Below are 20,274 nucleotides of genomic sequence, written 5' to 3' on the forward strand. Positions count from 1 at the left end.
CAACGCCTCCCATCTTTGAATGATGCTAAGCTCCAGATTGATGCCTTTCCCAAACTGACCACTGCAATGGAACAATCCATCCCCTGTCAACAGAGACTGGGACATAGCTCAGAATTAATTGGCTGAAACTCAAACTAGATAAGCTCAAGATAATATTTATAGGTCAGAGGAAACAATTGAAAGGAACATCAAACATGACACCAGCGTGCACAACCGGTGGAGTTTATCTGTCCCTTGTTTTAAAACCCAACTGTCTGCCTGTCGCAGGACACGCCTGGTTGAGAGCAGTTTTCCTAAACATTCATTTTGAATGCCATGCGCCTCCATCTCTGGCCAAGTTCAGACTCCTTGTTTAATCTGCTTTGTATGAAGAGGTTTTGATTGCATGAATGCTTGGAAAATATCTATTCTTTGTGAAAATATTTGCCTGTGCATCCTAGCAAAGAGGATTGTGCATAAACACCATTCCTGATGGTGATATTGATGTCTGTCTATGCTTGAGATATACTACAGTCTCTATTTTTCCCTCATTTAAAAAGAGCTGTGGACTGACTGGCCATCACTCCGATTCATGTGCATAGAGAAGCTATATTTGCAAGTGTAGAAGAGGGTTACTTTTAGCAATATACTTGCCATTTGCAGGGAGGTAACGTATAGATATACATTAATGCTTTTTGTTCAGTATATCCAAATTTCAGCAGACATCTAAAGCATCTTTCCCAGGTGCTCTAAGTTGAAATGAGCCTGTATTTTGTGATTTGATTACTCCTTTCTCTCTTCCTCCCAAAGAAATCTGTTGCAGCGTTGTTGATAGGACTTTATTGTATTGCAATGTATTTAAAAGCACTCACTTATGGTTTTGCTATGCTAGCACACTTCTTTGAGATGCAGAGAAGCCCATTATCAGAGATCATCCTTTAGGGATTCTATATCCAGCAAAAATAGCTCTCAGTTTGTGGATTACTGTGTGTTTTGATGTTCAGGCTTTGCAAGACCAAATTTTCTTTAGTAATCCACAATTGTGAGATGGAGCCTTTGCTGTTCCACAGGCCCCAATCAGTGTCAAAGGTCTTTCACAAGGCAGGGTAAGTACAAAAAGAAAAAAAAAAAAAAAAAAATTATAAGTAATACGCTTATACCCCCTCTGGGTTCACTACCCATTTAGAAATAATGAATACTTGCAAATTTTGAGCTGGTTTTATGAATTATTCACAACAGAAAAAGGATTCTGAGATGCATTTGTACAATGAGAAAACACAGATGATAGATGGTTTCACATGTCCAATGAAAAATCAACCATCACAGCTTGAATTTTGAATACTGATACCAAACTGCTAAGGAATAATTTGCAGATCAGGAATTTTTAAGTGAATAATTTTAAACAAATAAATTTGAGAAAATCAGACAAGTGGTTCATCTGCTTCTTTTGGAGCAGCTAATTCGCCCATTCACTCCCTTCTGCAGCTCAGTTGCAGTGATTTGGTTCTCAAAGGACCAAAAGGAAAATGTAAATTGAAGTAAAGAGTGTGCTGGAAAAATGATAGCGTGTTACTCTGCCAATTCAGAGTGACAGGGTGTGTGAGCAATAGGGTAGGAGAAGAGCATCTGTTAAACCCGCTAAAAATATAGTACCAGGTTCTCATAATCCGCATTGGGAAATGGCTTTGAAGAAGAGAATAGAGCATGGGGAAAAGCTTTATTCATTGAGAACACTAAAGTGCAAGCGATTTCCTAGAGTCAATTAATAACTAAAACAACTCAAGGGTGGGGCAAATTTTTTGCTAGATCAGGAGCCTGCAAAAACAACATTTAAATGTGGGTTAAGAAAATAAAACCCTCTAGGTCAGTGAGAAGGCTCTGGGGTGGATTTGCTGGGGATAAGGGGAGTCTCAGGGGCCCATGGTCCCCTTTCCCCCATAGCACGGTTTTATGCCACATGTGCTCTGGATGCGTGGCAGGGGAGGTGCAGCCCCTTGCCTCAGCCCACCTGTGGCTGCCTCTACAGTATGTCATTATAGTCACAAATCCCACACTTAAAAAGCAAACACGTGCTTAAATTTTTGGGTTACATACTGACTTGGCATTCTCGTGTAGCTCCTGTTCCAAGGGGGCTTTTCACACGGAGGACAGGAGTTAGCTTAGTTTCTGTTTTACTCTCTCTGGTATTAATTAGATGTCATGCTATAAAGTATGTATTTCTAACAAGCGGGGAACTCATTTCAAACTGTTAATGATGCAGCAGAGCTCCAAACTGTTTCAGTGAATTCATCGTGAAATTGTTCCTATCAGGAAGACCCCTACTTACAGCCGTGACAATATTCAGCCCTCATCCAGCCCTTCTAGTCTTCAGAAGCTCATTAAAACAATAACTCCAATAACAAATTCCTGGAAGCCCATATAACACTTTAGGTGAGTCCTATTGGTCCCATTTTACAGATGGAGAAACCAGGAAAGAAATGCTATGTCACTCGACCTAAACCACAGTGAGCACAGTTTTCAGGGTCGGGCTATGACTTAGGAACTGGTGGTTTCCAATTTTATGGTTAGATAATTAAACCAGGCCTTCCTCTTCTATTGAAGCTAATCTGTGAAAAATGAGTGCCTTCCCTTTAAGAGGTTTCCAAGCATGTATGCAAAGAGGAATTTATGACCTACAATTTATGTAAAGAACTTCCTTTTCATAAATCAATTTACTAAAGCTCTGGAGAAGCTTCCAAAGGCTCTGATCCAGCAGTGCACTTAGACATGTCCATAGCTTCAAACAAGTAAATTGTGCCATTGAAGTGCTTTCCTGGACTGGGGCCAAAGAAAGTGCAGTTCTCCTCTGAGTCAAGGTTCAGATGTAAAATGGGGAAAAATAATTTATCAAAAGTTTAATAAGTTACACAGTCATGTCAGAGCTCTGCCAGCCTTCCACATTAATACCTCAAGCTAATAAGAAATGGCCTCAGGGAGATAATTGCCTCCTTATTGATACGCTGTGATGAAATGTTAAACCTCATCTGGAAGATGTGGTGTTGCTGTGGCTTTTCCTGAATTTGGCAGATCCCACATCCAGGCAATGTGAAACTTTGGAGGGGACGTGCCTGCTACTAGCAACACTCCTGGGGCATGAGCTCACTTTTGTTCAACTATTACTTGCTTTTAAGGACTATCCTCATAGGAGAACTAAGTATTGTGATATTTCAAGGATTTAGAGTATTTTGTAAGGCTTTGTAATAGCAAAATCACTTTGACAAGAGAACTATTCACACCTTCTTCTGGACTCCTTCACTGGTAAATATTTGGGAGACAGTACTGAACATACTGTTACGTGCCGCTGGCAGCCTCGCTGGGAAACTACGCCAAGGACAGCTTCTCTAATCTGCTGAAAGACTTGTGTGTCGAGGTCATGTGCGGAGCAGTCGGAGGTAACCGGACCTTGTGCTAGCCGGGACTGTGGAACGAGATGTTAAATGCTAAAAGAAAGAGCGAGTTCCTAGGGACGAGAAGGCAATGTGACTCAAATTAGCAGGGTGACACCTCTACGTAAGAACACAAAGCAGCATTCTCCGCCCTGGCGCGCTGATTCCTGGGGATGCACGGTTACGTATCAAGACCTCCTTCGAGCTTTGCCAAGGTTGTTACTCAGAATCAGAGTGACAGCTGTCATTTTGCAAACGCAAAGCTGCCAGACCTAGCAGCCCGTTCTTATGCATTATAAAATCCAACACAAGAAGCATCGTAGTTCCAAAATGATACTTACATCTACAATAAGGAAGTCAAGCCAGCACCAGGCATTGGTGAAATACTTCTTGAAGCCATAAGCCACCCATTTCAGGAGCATTTCCAAGACAAAGATGTAAGTGAATATTTTGTCAGCGTATTCCAGCATGGTTTTTATGTTTTTTCGATCTTCAAGGTAAATATCTTCAAAAGCCTGGAAATACAAAAGATTGATTAAAAACTTCTTCTAAGCTATGTTGGAAAGCATCGGTGCTGCACTGCAAGTCTGTAGTATTATTTGATGGGATATTGTGTACTGTCTGTGATTTCTGATATATTTTAATGTTACCATCAGAAAGAGTGCAGAGGCACAAATAGGACTGACCCAAACCAAATAGAGATCTGTTCAGCTTTTCCTTATGGTGGACACATGCTTAGCTATCTCTCTGCAGCCTCTACTGGCTGTACTGACTAGACATCCTTTGAGTGTAAGAAGAGCTTAAGCACCCTAAATTTGGGAATGTGAATCTGTGAGCAGGGTGCCACCCCAAGCTGCCCGAGGGCATCCTGCCTCAGCTCCCGTTGGCTGTGCCACTGCTAGCGGGGCACCTCAGATGTCCCAGGGCACAGGACGCCTGTCTTTAGGAGGCAGAATCCGACCCTTACATTTAGTCAAATACGTCTTATTGCTAATGATGACAAATTGGGTTATTAACCTGCCTGTGTTATAGAGTACCGGAGTTCCCTGGCTTCTGTTCAGCCATCGCATTTCAGGTAGCTACAGCTATCTGCCTCAAGAAATGCTCATTATTATTCACTTAACAGAACAATTATGTTTTAAAGGTCAAAGCATCTATCTACTCATCTCATCTGTCTCTCTAACTAATCTTATGCAGGGCATCACCAAAGGACTTTCAGTATCTGTATCAAATACAAGCAACTTAACCCCTTTAAAATATTTAAGATATAAACCAATATGCCTACTAAAATGAAACAAATAAAGTTGTCTCATAATTTAGCTTTCACTTTATAATGTACGTAAAATAAAATGCAGGATCCTAGTGTCAGGGTTGCATGTATACGGCCCGTTTTGGGGCTTCTAAGTCGAGCAGTGGTCACGCTCTGCTTCCCAGCTGCTCTAGCAACTGTCATCACACAAGCTGCTCCCGTGTCCCGGTAACCTGGATAACCCAAGCTTTGATATATTACTCTCGTCCCATCGTGTGAGCCAGAGCACTTGGCAGCAAGAAACAACATTATTTGAGAGGGTCTGTGCTAATCATCTTAATTATCTGCATTTACATATTTCAAGATCTGTAGCTACTTTCTGAGGGACTTCAAAAAGTTAGCAAACACCCAGTGCCTGGAGATACAAGAAGTGTCTTACTTGTCACTCAAGCAGTCACACTGCTCTCTTGCCTGCCAGGGAACAGTAATTAAACTGACAAGAAAGCTTTGGCAGCCTGCGCCAAAGCTTGTCCATTTGTCCCCGCACTTTGGGGTGACGTTTTCACTGCAACTTGGTCTCCTATCTTGCCTTCAAAAATGATATTTCAAGGGCGTGAAAGAGCTGTTGGAGAAAGCCGCAGAAAACAATACACAGAGAGACTGGAGTTTATCACTTCTTGCAGGGGCTCACTCACTTTGTCAGATGACTTGCTGTACTTTGCAATTACTGCAAAAATAACAACAAACTATTTAAAGTGATTTCCTCCTCTCCCTCCTTTGCTCTCCCTATTTTCTACTAACTTGTCAAAAAGTACATTGTGTTTTGTCCACTAAAAGCACACTGTGAGCCAGGAAGCGGCTTAATAAGGGATGAAAAATATGCTACCTGAATGCCTTAGGTGCGCTGTACTTCTGCACGAGCTGTGGATATTACCCAAATGACAAAACCCTAGTGCTTTGCATTTTTTCACGGTGACAATGGATGAAAACTTTGCAATATAAAACATCATTAAGGGTTATTTCTTCTGTTTTGCTTTGTGTGTTAGAAAAGAGTTAAGCAGGATACCTGCAGCGTTATCCACAATTACTATTAAAACACAGGCTCCCAGTTTAGGTGCTTACGGCTTAAATGCATAAGGAGGGGTTTTGGATCTTTTGCAATAAGCTATAAATATATTCTGACGGTTTAACTACCACACACAAATACATACTGGCTTTTAAACTCCCTTAAGAACTTAGCATGTCCCAGGGATGTAGGCAGATGAGCTCAGTTTTTGGAAGAGCTCACCCCAGAATAGCAGAAGAAAAAAGTCCTGTGTTGCCTCCAACATCTCCAGTTGAAATACTGAAGCGCAGTGCTGATATGTGAGAAAATGCAGCATAACTTGCCCTTATACAGAATTGCACTGGCTAAATTGAAAATCACAAAAAGTAAATGAATGCATGCAATGAAAATTAAATGAGATTTATATTGCAGTGTTCAGTATCTAAGGCACTTTTAGTTACACATGTAAGGAAGTGTATTCATCTAAAGTGTATTATAGCAAGCAACATGCCCCCTTTAAAATGTGTTAAAAAATTAACATGCTGATTCTCAAGCTGGTGCAAAAACTGTCAGACTCCATTGATTTCAGCAGAGCTATGACAATTTTCAGCAGCCTGCTATTTACCCAAGTTTTTCAGTCTCTTACTTTTCATAATAAAATAAAATCCCCTGGGTGAAATTTCAGCCCATCCCTGGTGGACCTGGAGAACAGTCCATTCCTTTCCTTCTTGCATCAACATTTATGTATTTCCACCTTCTTGTCTCCCTGCAGAGACTTTCTTTAAACTACATAAACCCAGTACTTCTGTGTTTTCCTCTTTTTTTAGGCCACTGATAATTTGTGTTGCTCTCCTCTGGAGTTTCTTCAATTAGCCCATGTCTTTCCCAAAGTGCAATGCCCAGAGCTGAAGCCAGTGCTCCAGCTGAGGCCTCCTTGAAGCCAACTGGACTGGAAGAACATGCTTATTTAAACAGCCCAGTGGGGTGGTTGGCTTTTGTGCGGTGCTATGAGGTAGTTTACTCTATCCTGTTTGTTGCCTGTTCTCTCTCCAGCTCTTTTTAATAAATCTGCTACCTTACCAGTCATCCTGCATCATGCCTTTCTGCCCGTGATTATTCCTGATGAGGTGAAGCAGGCACCTTTCTAAGATGATGTACCTCTTACTATTTAAGGCAGATTCATCTGTTTGGCTGAAGTTAATCCTGACCTCCAGAAATACACGGATAACCTGCCCAAACATGGCACTGTATCCAAATTTAGTAGGTGTATTTCTTACTCCATCACAGAGGAGAAGATCAGTGACCACCAGACCAAAGCCTGGAGAACTCTTCATATGCCCCTTTGCTCTATGCCCAGATAAAAACCTGAGAGAAATCCCACCAACTTCAGTGACATTCCTGACATGTAAATGAGCAACATAAATATACGCTGCCATCGCTGTGAAGAGCCCAGTGCTGATAATACAGAGAGGATAATCCCAGTACGCAGTGGGATCTCAGGAGGAGAGGAATCCTTACCAGGGTCCTGGGCAATGACCAACCAGCCTCCGTACATACACATTCATTTGGATGCAAGCAGGAGCTCTCTGTGCAGGGAAGGTACAGTGGTTTAAGCTAAGGTGTGTTCAAGACACGATAGGCACCCACTAGCTCCATGTGTAGCACTGATTCAGTGCCCCTTGCATCTTTTATGATTTTGCTTTGCTGGTTAGAAAATGTGCTAAAAAAAAAAAGAAAGAAGAAAAAGCCATCCCTGGAGCAAAATACAAGCGTCCAGATGGGAACTACCATGGAGCAGTTATGGGATGCTGAAGTAGTGACTCTGGGATACTTCCTCACACAGAAGACTTCCTTAAGGATTTGCTTTTCAAAACGTGTGCACATGATAATTTCATGTTATAACAGAAGAAAGTTCTCCCCCATATGGTAAAGGCAGGTGAAATCAGAAAAGCAGAAGACCTGTTTTAGCCCCAAACATGCTTTGCTTTGAGAAGTGAGCAGTAAGGGCTCATAAGATCTTAGAGACAGCTAACTGGAGAACACCTTCTCTGAGACCCATGTCCACTTTTAACCAGCTAGGAAATCCTGTTACATTTACCAGGGCTCCACTGCTCAGCAGGATCATGAATATGATGAAAGTTTCAAACCAGTTGTGTTCGACGATTCTGTAGCAGGTTTTCCGCAGCCTCCACCAAATTTTGCCTGGAAATTTTGTGATGTCCACTGAACAGCATGGGAAGAATCGCACACAAACTGAAAAGGAGCAAAATGAAAACAAAGCAATTGTTAAAAAAGCCCATTTAATTCTTAAAGCTGCAATAAGGAGCTGTTAAACAAGATTTCTTCCAGCAATAAGCTGCTGCATGGAGTCTTTCCTCCCTTGTTCTTCTCAGCGACCTCTTCTGCTCTGCCTTCTGTTTCCCCCTCTCACTCCTCTATTAAAAAACATTCAAAATCACTTAAAATGTGCCCAATTGATTTCTCCCAATGATTTTTATGATACAGAATATATTGGCCATGAGTCACCAGTGCCCTAGGTCGATCACATTGTGTTAGCTGAGCTCAGGCAGCACCCCTGATCAGGACTAATGACTGTAGCAGGGTATTACCAATAGTTTCCATATCCTTTTGAATGGAGGAAGGATATGTTCTTGGTACTACGATACCACTAGAATTACTCATTAAAAGTGGCAATCTGATGAAAGGGAGATGAGGGGAGGAGGTGCTACCGTGCAGATGGGACCAACGTCCTGAAGAGACTCAGACAGCAAAAGCAGGAGCAGATTTTGATCTCTTGGACTCTCATGAGCTTAAACAAGGCATTAGAACAACTTTGGAAATATATTTAGGCGGTTAAATCCCCTCTGATGTCAGCAGAAATTTAGATATCCAGTCCACAGCAAGTTCCCCACTGATGCTTCATAGCACTTTCTGACCTTAGTGACGAATACTGTGTGATAGTTAAATGCTGTGGTCGTAATGGGGACCACACAAGGATTTCTGACAGGCAAAACCATGGCCATTTTTAGTTTCCTTAGCAACACTCATTTGTTATAGCAAAAGGATATTGTCATTGGCAATGGACAGAGCCATCTCTCCCATTTTAAAAAACACCATATGCATTGTCTTGTGCTGGGTAAGAACTTAAAATTGTGTGAGAGGACACCCTGGTAACTAGGACTTGTCCTTTTCCAGGCTGGCCATTCAGCCTTATGTCAGATAATTTGACTCAAATTTCACAACATTTGCTGATGAGAATGACCCTCAGGAACGACTTTATTTTCAAAAAGCAATGTTTTTACCCTACATTTAATCCATGTGTTGTATAGAAAGAGACTTAGCTATGGAGCTTTATCAGTGCCATCATGAGAAAAAAAAATCACAGGCCAACTTCTTCCATAGCTGAAAGGTGGTCAAGGTCACTAACATGTCTTGAAGCATACAACAACTGCTCAGAAGGGACAAGAGAGGACATCTCACTATGGTGATGTAATGCAGTGTTATTGCAAGTAGAAATAATATTTAGGCAAGGAAGCTGGGGAAGGAAAGAGGGTGAGTACCAAGGTTACGCAGACAGCAGATGCTGCTAATTCAAGGTGGCATAACAGAGGCACTTGAGCTGCATGTGATATATGAGGAGATCAAGTGCAACTCCCGGGATGCCGGGATTCCCAAGCAGCTGGAAGTGGGGCTCTGCTGGCAGCAGGCTCTGCCAGGAGAAAGAGAGCTGCTAAGCCTGCTGTGGTCCTCCTGGCATTTTCTGTAAGTTTTTATTAGCCCAGATCCCTGCTATGGAGCAGCAGAACTGTAGGACGTTTCATACATGAACCACTCCCAGATGTCCCCTTTCCCTCACATTTCTGAGATGTTTGGTAGGTGTAGGCCCTTGGCTGTACGAGGTTCTGGTATGGGACTAATAGGACAGTAAATCATTTATGCAAAGGTAGCGGGATAGCGATGCAGGTAACTACCTGTCCTCTAAATGCCTCCATCACACAGACTCACACCAGTTCCCAGTTTACCACTGTGTTCTGGAATTCAGAGAAATTCTGGGCTCAGTTGAAATACACTAATTTAATCAAACTATTTGAGAAGAACATAATGCTAGGAGAAGATAGAAGTGTAAGAACTAGCTCGCTGCCTCTTTGTAGGTCAGGTACCACTCCAACAAAGGACAGTTTTAGCCCTCTAAGCACTTTAATGCTGAACACCAAAGAATCATGTCAAGGGATAAAAGGATATCATGTTAGTCACTATTTTTTGCTAAAACCAGTACAGTGCTCAGAGATGGTAATGCGTGTGATTTGCATATGTTTTAGGAAGTAGGTACATGGAACAGACTTCAGGCATGCAATACTGCATGGTACGAGGATCCCTGAGCTAACAAACTCATATGGCAGCTCTGCTTAGAGATGTCCCATGCAGTTCAATCCCACCAGCATGACATGACAGAGGAGGTTATTAGTTGCATCTCTTAGCAGTGCTGCCAGAAAACTCTTACGCTACTTCTCACCCACAGCCTGTATGGTCATTACCAGATTTCGGGTGTCTGGCCCACACTCTGTGCTGTTATGCAGGTACACAGGCCACCTCATTGTCAACTCAGATTTGGATCAGGAAGACCAAAGACTTGGGCTTAGATCCCTCATTCGTCACGTGAACAGCCTAATGAGCAGGCTGTTCACTATGTAAGTGTGGATTTCTCATGTGAAGCAGAAATCTCCCGTTGTACTGGACGTAACCACTGCTTCTAGCAGAATAAAATTATAAACTTTCCATGAGCCTACCTTGTTCCCATAAACTAATTTCATTTGGAAAAAATCAGCATTTTTCAGACTTAAAACATCTGTCCAGAAACTTTGCCCTCTTTTGTCCTAAGTGACTTCCTAGATGGATACTTGGCTTTTTAGTCTCTTAGATGAATGCCTAGGCTCGGCTAGTGACAGGTATGACATGCTCTGTCATGCTCTTACAGAGTAGAAATGCTCTGCAAGTGCCGCTGTAAAAGGTTAGGATCTTCCAGGAAGTGGTTTTCCCCACCGTAAGATGGTTGGATGAATCGTTTCCTGGAGGGGTCTGCCTCTGCCTTTCCACTACACAGGGAGCCTACATGATTACCTGAGCCCAGGCACAGCTAAAATTAGGGGATCACTTTCAAATTAAATACTAATGAGCAGGGCACCGTGGGTTCCAAAGTCACTTCATTTGTGATGGAAAATACTTACAAAATGCTAAAACAGGCTATTGCTGATTCAGTCAGCTTCCATCTGATAATCTACAGGTACAGAGAGGTATTTTTAAAGACAGAAAGCCAGCTAGGACCACTAATCTTTTTCTTTTATGCTCTTTGATGGCTTTCATGCAATTCCGATCTGAAAAAAAAGTCCTAGTTGCTGACAGTAATACCTTGAAAAATCAAAAATAGCTTCTCAGATGAGTCAGCCCAAAATCACGGCGCTATTAAATCCCATGCTTTTGATTGGGCCCAATTCAGAAATGTTTAGACCAGATTCTGATACAATTACTAATGTCAAGTAGCACTTCCGTGAATAATCATGCTGGCTGCAATTCAGAGGAAATGCTATTTTTAACTGTTTATAAATCAAACAGAAAAAGAGAAAACTGAAAGAAAAAAGAGAAAACTGACCACAAACAGGTCTTTTAATGAATTAGTAAAGTTCTATTTCCATTTCAAATTTTCTGATTTCCCTCACTGACTGTTATTTCATGCCTGTGCTTTTCTGGACTGTCTCGTAATGCTGGTAGCCTACTGTTCTGGTGACCTTAACCCAAGCTTAAATGCTGAATTAGAAGCTTCACATAACCCAACAAAAACGTTATCTGACCTTGGTCAGCATTCTAACAGGTTTTGTTTTTCCATTTCTGTGAAATAAAAGTATCAAAAACATTCCAATGTGTCTAAAGCATGACCTGGTGAGGGTCTGAGCAATCATAACTCCAGCTGGCTTCTACAGCAAGGCAGGTGGTCAGCAGACCCCAGCTTCAGGTTTTGAAAGCTACTTTATCCACACGAAGAAGACTGTTCGTTAACACCTTTTAGCACAGCAAGTGTCAAGGCAGGAATAAACCCTTTGGCATTTCTTATAACAACATTACTCATACTGCCTTGTCTAATAGGTTTGTGCTATGCCCCTGAAATCAATGCTAGTAGGAAACGGGTTGTGCAGAAGAAGCCGACCACCTTGTGATTTAGTCAGGGCTTAGTTTTGACACCCTAATTCACGTTGGGCTACATCTTTTTTGAGAGCAACCTGACTCATTTGCACCACGGCCTTTTGGGTAGTAGGTTACTGCTCAACAGAAACACAGAAGAGCAGAAAAAGTCCCCCACAAAGGGTTGAGTTATTTGCTGGTAAATCAGTGAAGCTGTACTGAGCTGCATTAGTGGTCAACTTGTCCAAGGACAATGTCTGCTTTCAATTCATATTTGAACATTACATACCATTTCTCTCAAAACAGAGACCTATTTACCAAGAAACCTTTCCAAATGCATCGGTATACTATGATATTATTTACTTTTTGTTTGCTTTTCATAACAAGGGAATTGTTCCCTTCAAGTCACTGGGGTGTCTTATGGCACAATCACAAACTGCAGATTAAAACGTGTCCTAAACCACAGTCTCCACTGGAGGTGTGACAGAGAAAGCTCTTACTTAAGCATCTGCCACCATGATAAACAAGTTACCGGAAAAAAAAAAAAAAGCAGGAGGAATTTAATATACAATGCATTTTGTGTAAATATTCCTTTGGTTCCACATTCACATTTTCTAGCCTGGTGCCTTATAATCATGGAGCTGTTAGACCTGATTTCATTACCTTGGTGCATTGGGAAAAAAATTTCTTTGTAAGTGTGGGAGCTATACTGCAAAAACTTCCTCCTGCATGCGTGACAGCCAAGCCTATTGATTTCAGAATTATGAGTAAAGACTTTACAAATCCACTGCTTGTTCACACCAAAATATACATTTAAATTTACATAAAATTATTAGATTTTGGATGGATTGGGCTGCTGATTCTCTTCAATAAACCAGGAAGACCAATTAATTTTTTCTATACTGTGGTCCAGTAAGTCTGGTACCTTGTGTTCAAACTGCAGTAATTTTGTAGCTACTTTTACACAGGAGTTCCCAGTTACTGGGACATTCATTTTTAGAACAAAACAATATTTTGCTTAGCTTTGAATGCTGGTTACAGCATTGCTTGGTTTGACACAAAGAAAATACAGCTTCCTCAGCACAAACTCAAGCAGGCAGGTATTCATAACATGGTTTTGATATATAGCTATCTGCCAAGCTGGGTTTCTAACGACCAGTCTGGCTAGCTGTGTATGCTCAAGCAAGAAAGCAAGTCTGGTTGTATTGTCCCTTTGTAAGCCCCCAGCTGTCTCCCCGTGCGTGAAGAGAACAGGACCACTGCAGACCCTCCTTATTTAACCCGTTAGGGCCCCCTAACCCACTGGCATGCATGGCTGCGTTTTTAGCTCTAGGGTTAACACAGATTTGCCATCACTGTCTCCAGCATTCGGGTACCTGAGACACACATGGAGGTTTGAGTCTTTTCTCATGTACTACAACCGGGTGCTGCCAAGAGAACATCTAACAAAGCCATAGTCTGCCAGGTGTTTTTACTCTTCCAAGGGCTTTACAAGGGTACATTTCTTGTTTATCTGCTGCTACTCTCCTCAAAACATATCCTCTCAGAGGTCACTACAAATAACGATGTGACGCCTTGAAGCAAAGATAGCGGGCAGCCTGGTCCACCACCGATGTCAGCCCTGCTTTGAGCAAGGGGGTGGACAAGTTGAAATCTAGAGGTCCTGTCCAACCCAAATTAATTTAATTCTGTACGTGCGGTAGGACTGTAAGAGTTTTATGACATCTGAAAACTGTATACAAGAAAATACTAGCATGCCCTTCCTGACGGAAAAAAACATTGTATCTCAGATATTACGGCTAGAGGAAAAAAATACCTTAAAACTTGTTTTTGTTCTGTGATTTTTTTCCCTAGGATGACAGTTAACACGTTTTGTTGGGCTTGGTTTGATTTTACTTAGCCTTTAAACATCATCTGGTGGCAGTCCCTGTAGCTCAGTTTCAATGTGTTCAGTTTAACGGTCTGTTTGAGCTCCTCTTCGCTTTTTTATTTCTAAATGACTGCTAACTGCGGTTGGGGAGGGTGTGACGCAGATCCCACCATTAATCAGAGTAACTTTACTGTAGCGCATGGCATTTCCAGCTGCGATAATTGCTCCTACATGGTCACATGAAAAACTGGTTGCGGGCGTCCTCGGTGTCACGAGTTGCGACCAACTGCGCGTTGAGCAAGGTAGCTCATTCTCGCACGACCATCTGACGATACTCCTTTGAAACCTTTGCCAGCGGGCTGTGTCTGGGGAATTACGCTTGAGGACTTGGTGAAAACTTTCTCCTATTAGGGTCTGGGAGAGAGGAGCGTGCTGGGGCCAGGGGGCTCTCTTTGGATGACCTTCTGTGAGACACAGAAGAGAATGTCCAAACAGATAGCAATTTTTAATGCAGAGAACGCATACCAACGGAGGTAACAGGACTGGAGTGTTGCAAGGCATCTGGAGGAAAAAATACCCAAATAGCTGGCATTGCCTACATGTTGCTTTCCCATCAACTGGCTACAAGAATGATCTCTCCATTTCTATCGGGTTTTTCCCAGCAATACTTGCTAGCTGCCAGAGCTGTGACCCTACCTTGGCTTCACATTTCCTGACCCAAGAATATTCCCCGTTGACCCTAATCAAAGCTATTTTGAGATGATAACAAATTAACAAGTCTCCCCAAGAAAAACGACCTATGGTTTATCTGGGTCACCCAACTCCGGGAAAACTGTGACCTCAGCAAACTTTCAGCAACTATTTCAAGAACATGCATTATCTTCGTTGCCTTTGTTATCTGAAAAAGGGGGCTGAATCCGGAACGTATTTGTTCAGGACACAACCTATGCTGGATGTATTTAGAAATGTCATAGTTTGAATTTAGATAGCTGGTGAGCTAACAAGGTAAGAACTTAACCCTTCCCCCCGCTCTTCTGCTTCATCTCAACTAATCTCCTTCTTTAACAAGTATTAGCTGGTCATTCTCCCAAATATACCCAATGTTGTTGCATCCCTTTATTACAAGCCAATAAAGGCAACACTATATAATAGTGTTATTTGATAAGTTTGCCCAGATATAAGATAAATTATAAGATATTATATCTTATAAATTAATAATATATGATATTAATATATATAAGATTTATAAGATAAATTTGCCCAGTGCTTGCCCTTCAATAATTCCATTTTAGTACTTTATAACCTTGTCATATCTTAGCTAACTAGGCTGTTGTTTGTTTGCCTGCTTGTTTTTTAACTAGACTGAAATGATAACTGCATGAGGTTTAATTGCAATGGAAAGTTTGTGTAAAAATATTGGAAGGCATTTCATAGAAGAAGATTATAGGAAAACACTTTGTTTCCATGCATAAATAAAAACAAATGTTAATGTCATTGCAGTAAGAATCATTTGGACTTTCAGTTTATGGCACTTTGACTTGAAATTTTATGAGCGAACATTCACATGTCAAGTTTATGCATTTTTGCCAAATCCATAAGGAATGTGATCACATTTAGCCTACACAGTAGCCTCTGAAAAATCTGCATGGATATGTGCTGTACAGGAGAGCAGAGCAGATATGTTGCGGCGGACGTCACCTGCAACTGCATCCCCAGTGCCCCTGGACACCCTCCACTGGTCCAAGGGCTGGGAGCGGGTTCTCTTTCAATTCCCATTCAGAGCTCTAGGCTCAGCTGGCCATACCCTGGGAGAAGAGGAAAACACCCTGACTTGAACAGGGACTGGTGAGGAACAAGGAAAGATGACGAATAAAAGGCAAAAGGCAGGAGCTGGGATGCTCCTGGGAAGGGAGCAGGAGCCAGCAGGGTGGATGTAAGCCAGGGCAAGCTTGGGGTTCAGCCCACAAGGCCTTCATATCTACAGTTCTCTGTGGCTAGGATGACCAGTGGTCTTCAAAACTGGCTTAATGCTTCCAGTGATCCATCCAGAAGAGCACCGCTTGCTACCCTGCGTCCCATTGACAGCAGTGGAGAAGATCTGACAAACTGGGTTGGTACTGATGTTGTCCTGTACGATGGAGTTTCAGGCAGTTCTGGTTATTTTAAGAAAGAGTAAATTAGAGTGCTACTGCTCTGGGACTGAATCAGGGCTGTGCACTGAATGAAGTGATGGGTTGTGTGATGTCTGCCTTTTTTCTTTTAAAGGAAGGCGATCATGGCCAACCACAGTTTCAGAATTTGTAAACTGGCATCTGACTAGCACTGGTCTTACAGCACTGGTTTGTTTAAGCACTTATAATATAATTTCTCACTTTGCAGTGCACAAAATAGATTGCTGCTCACTAGCTTCATTAAGAAATATATTGTGAAAGAATGAAAACACCAGATCTGATTTCTAAATGCTATTGTATGGGCCAGAATAGTTACAGCATAGTACCATGCTTTCTTCCATCAACTGCATTAATTTTTGGCTACTGCTTTTAAGCAGAGCTGCCAAAAAAATGTTCAGATCCTAGGGACATTTGTAAGCCCTGCAGGGCTCCCTTACCTCATTCAATCATCTTTCTCACACATATAGAGATGCACATTTTTGCTGACTTCAGGGGCATTCATATACCCAGCAAATCATCTCTGTCTGAACCCATCTGAGCAGCTCTGTTTTTATTTATAATAATCCTTGAATTTTCAAGGGAATATACTAACACTATTTTTCCTAACCCAGATTTAAAGAAAAATGAGGAATCTGACAGAGATCATATTTGGAACAGAACACACTCTGAGAATAAATTACGTACGATGTTATTTACCTTATGGATTGACTTAAAAATAGATCTTCTGATGTAACTGGGTTTTAAACCTGAATTTTGGAGCAGGTTGGTGATAAAAAATTAGTAAAATGCTGGCTTATTCAGGTATTAAAATCAGTTATGTAAATATGAATTGTTGTTATCTAAAATAATTAAGTAAAATACCCTATACATAGCACATCCCTGGTCAGATGAATGTTACTGAATATGCTAATCTTAACGCCCTTTAAAATAAATGGAAGAGAGTCCCTGGGACTCATGAACTCTGGAGACAGTTTCTGTTAACTGCCTATATGCATTTAAGCAACAGAAACATCATGATCTGGTTAGTCCGCTAGCAAATTTGATCATACACACGTATTGGAAGGCAAAAATCTTCATTGGCCAAGTTAGAAAAATCAACATATTAAAAATCCCCTCTATAGCACAAATCATGATGAAAAAAGCCTAGCACGTTAGAAGCTGCACAGCCATTTAGAGCACGCTTTTGGCTTATCTCACCTTGGAAATCTAAAGACTAATGTTAAAAAGCGATTCTGAGTGTGTGTTTGGAGCATTACAGTAGCTAAGAAATGAAGTGCATCCAGTGAAATACTCCTGCAAGCAGTCAGAGCAACGTGGCGTGAAGGTGGAGAGATGTTCACTGAGAGAAGATGGAGAGATGTTCACTGAGAGAAGAGGAGGATTCTTGCCTCAGCTTTACAGTAAAATATGCAGGCCCTTACCTTCAGGGAAGCAATCTTCAGGCTCCATCAGCTCCTCAGCAAACTCGGGGATCTGCTCCAGCAGTTCTGCAGGATTTGTCAAATCCACTGTGCTGCCTTCAGAAAGACTGATTTCATCAAGCTTGTTGTCAACAAGAGCAAAGACGAGGAAAACAAATTGATCAATCGCCCCGAAGGAAGTAGCTGAGATTTTATTCCCCTAACCAATATCCCAGCTAAAGCCACCACAACAGAGACATCGCCATGCACTTCACATGGTGCCCCCTCCTCGAGTGACAGCTCTGCCTACGCTGCCGTGAGCTAACAGTTGACCCATCAACAAGAACAAGAACAAAAAGACAACATGTAAAACTTACTTTTTAAAAGAAAAGAGAAGCAAACTGTAGAAAGATAGCGAACAGCCATTGAATATTAATGGTAGGTGGAAGCTTGGAATGACTGAACCACTCACGATTTTAAGGCTTGTACATCCTGAAGGCTCATACCTTCAGTATGGGGGGGGACGACACACCAGAAGTGGGACCTAGCTCCTGAAATGCTGAAGGATGAATTTGAGGACCTGTGTTGGGTTCCTGTCTCTGGAGGCTCATTTCTGAGGCTCCTCACCCACAACTGCTGGGTGAAACCTGCACCTTGTCAGTTGGGACCATGCTCTGCTCCCTCCTGCCACAGCTTCTCCTCCGAGATGAGCAGAAGTCCCTCTGTCACCAGGGTCTGGTCACACGATGCCACAGGCATGCACATGTGAGGGGGCTCTTCCACCTGCCTCCTCCCAGGGCTAACTTGATCCCACCACGTGATGTGGCCCCTTGCCTTTTGGTCACACACTTCTGATCTCAAGGTGACGTAGGAGGAGGGACACATGGCTTTTGAAAGCCTTTCACAGGCTCTGTCGCTTGCCTGAAAAATTTGACATCACCATCTTAGGCACACTGTTTAAATTCAGCGTTTCTCAAATCCTCCACTGCAAAATGGGGACAAGAATATTCCCGTTCCCTGAAGCATTGTTTGTCTTAGCTATTTAGAGCAGGAACTCTCAAGTAGATCTGGGTAAAAATTTCTGGGGAATATATTATTTTAAAAAATTGTTTTAGAGGCTATGCAAGAAATTGGGTTAAATACAGCAAAGGAACTTGATAAAAATCTTATGGTGTAGTTAGAATTTTGGCTGAATTTGGTATTAAAAGAGATATGATACATGATTAAATATGTCACCCAAATACAAAATAGAAATTTCATTTCAGGTCAAAGTTTTCTTTTAACAGAATCAAAACATTTTCTTTGGAAGAAAACAGGATTTTTTTTTCCATATTTTATTTTACTAGTCAAAGTAAAACATTTCTATTTTGTGTTAATCCAAAATTATATTTTACTTGATTATTCAGCTTGGCCACTAAAGTGAAAGATCTAATATTTGCCCAGCCCTGCTCATAGTTTGTTTCTGACTGTATTAGAACGCTCTCTGGCACAAGTGGGCAATGCCAAAGCTGGTTTCTTCTATGGGTCATGTCAATGCAAACCAGCTATAAGCAGGAGTCAGGAGAGGTGGGTTATTTGTTAACTGTCTTATTCTGTTCTTTGAGTACCTACTGAAATCTTTTTTGGCTTTATCTTGCCATACTATTGTCTCCATTTAAAAAAATGAGGACAATAATACTTACCCATGCTTTTAAACAACCTGTGAGATAGTTATATGAGAGATGGCATGTACACATAAAATATTATTTTTATGAGGATGATGGTGGTGGAGTTAGAGAATAGGTACGGCTTTATATATATATTATTAATGTGAAAATGGGCCCTCTGTTTTTCAGTATACAGTCAATGCAAAATTTATAGCTGAATTCAGAGAAATGCTGAACCTGGGGTAAAATGGGCAAGACTGAACATTCCAGCAATGCTTGCAAGCGGGGATGGAAGCTACTTGTTTGCAATTAGCTGCAGCATCCAGAAGATCATAGTCTTGGCTAGGGTTTTTAATGCTCTACTCAAAAGGTCTGCAAACAATCGAGAAGAGACCTTTTAAAAAGAGAGTCAGAACAGAAAGCACAGGTCAAAGACACGGATAAAGCTTCTAAAAAAATTGATACTCAGAATGCACAGACTACCAACTGTATATGATGGTGGAAAAAATGTCATACCAACTTTTAGCACAGTCAGAAGTTTCTGATACTGTTCAGTAGGGCATGCATTTAGTCATTATCTGTTCTGTTACGAAGACGTCAAAACACAGATCACTGAAATAGTCCTAAATCATATACAGCTGTAGGATGTAGAAAATAGGGGTTCCAATGAGAAAAGAAGCCTTGTTGGGTATAATTCTTACCAATAGACAGAAATCAAAGAAAACTGTGAGAACAACGTCGGCTTGATAGCATTGTCAATGAGAACGCTGTATTTAGCAGAGACAGGTTAGGAAATTCACAGAACAGAATAAGGTGCAATTATAACAGACTACCAGGAAATAAAGAATCAAGAATTCTCGAGAGTTATTTATCAGAAGGAGTTTTCAGGAAATATTAGAATCCATCAGCGTTAAAGGGAGATGGGGAACATGCAAGACAAAACAGACAGGCTTTCTTCTGAAAGACCTTCAAAGAAGAAGAGGCAGCGAACATGGATTCAGAAAACACTAGGCAAAGGTTTGAGGGTCTGAACTGGGACTAGAAAAAGAAGGAACCATACGTATGATAGAGGAGGGAAAAGTTAGAAAAGCTTGTAGGAAAAGCAGCAAAGGTTACTCTTTTCCAGAAAGGTTAAAGGGATTAAGAAGGTTTTCATGAACTCAGTAATGGAAAGAAAAGAGGTAGAGACATAATAACAATTGATGAGGGAGATGTAACTAATCAAAATTTGGTTGCCTAAGAAAATAAAATTTTTTTAAAAGAACCCAACAAGGGGATCAATAAAAAGAGGAGGGGAAGCCTGTTAGAATTAATA

At 41.4% G+C, this 20,274-nt stretch overlaps 1 protein-coding gene across 4 annotated transcripts in view; it reads right to left on the minus strand.

Annotated features, from left to right (window-relative positions):
* Nucleotides 1-20,274, minus strand: part of SCN5A (sodium voltage-gated channel alpha subunit 5) — a 176,231-nt gene that overhangs the window by 30,962 nt on the left and 124,995 nt on the right. For all 4 annotated transcript variants that reach the window (XM_076331980.1, XM_076331978.1, XM_076331979.1 and 1 more), the window contains 3 exons: nt 17,335-17,455; nt 7,797-7,951; nt 3,746-3,919 (listed from right to left, as the gene is read on the minus strand). In XM_076331980.1, the coding sequence (XP_076188095.1) occupies nt 3,746-3,919; nt 7,797-7,951; nt 17,335-17,455 (450 nt within the window). The remainder of the gene's footprint in view (nt 1-3,745; nt 3,920-7,796; nt 7,952-17,334; nt 17,456-20,274) is intronic.

The sequence above is a fragment of the Aptenodytes patagonicus genome, chromosome 2 (assembly GCF_965638725.1).
Source record: "Aptenodytes patagonicus chromosome 2, bAptPat1.pri.cur, whole genome shotgun sequence".
NCBI classification, from domain to species: domain Eukaryota; kingdom Metazoa; phylum Chordata; class Aves; order Sphenisciformes; family Spheniscidae; genus Aptenodytes; species Aptenodytes patagonicus.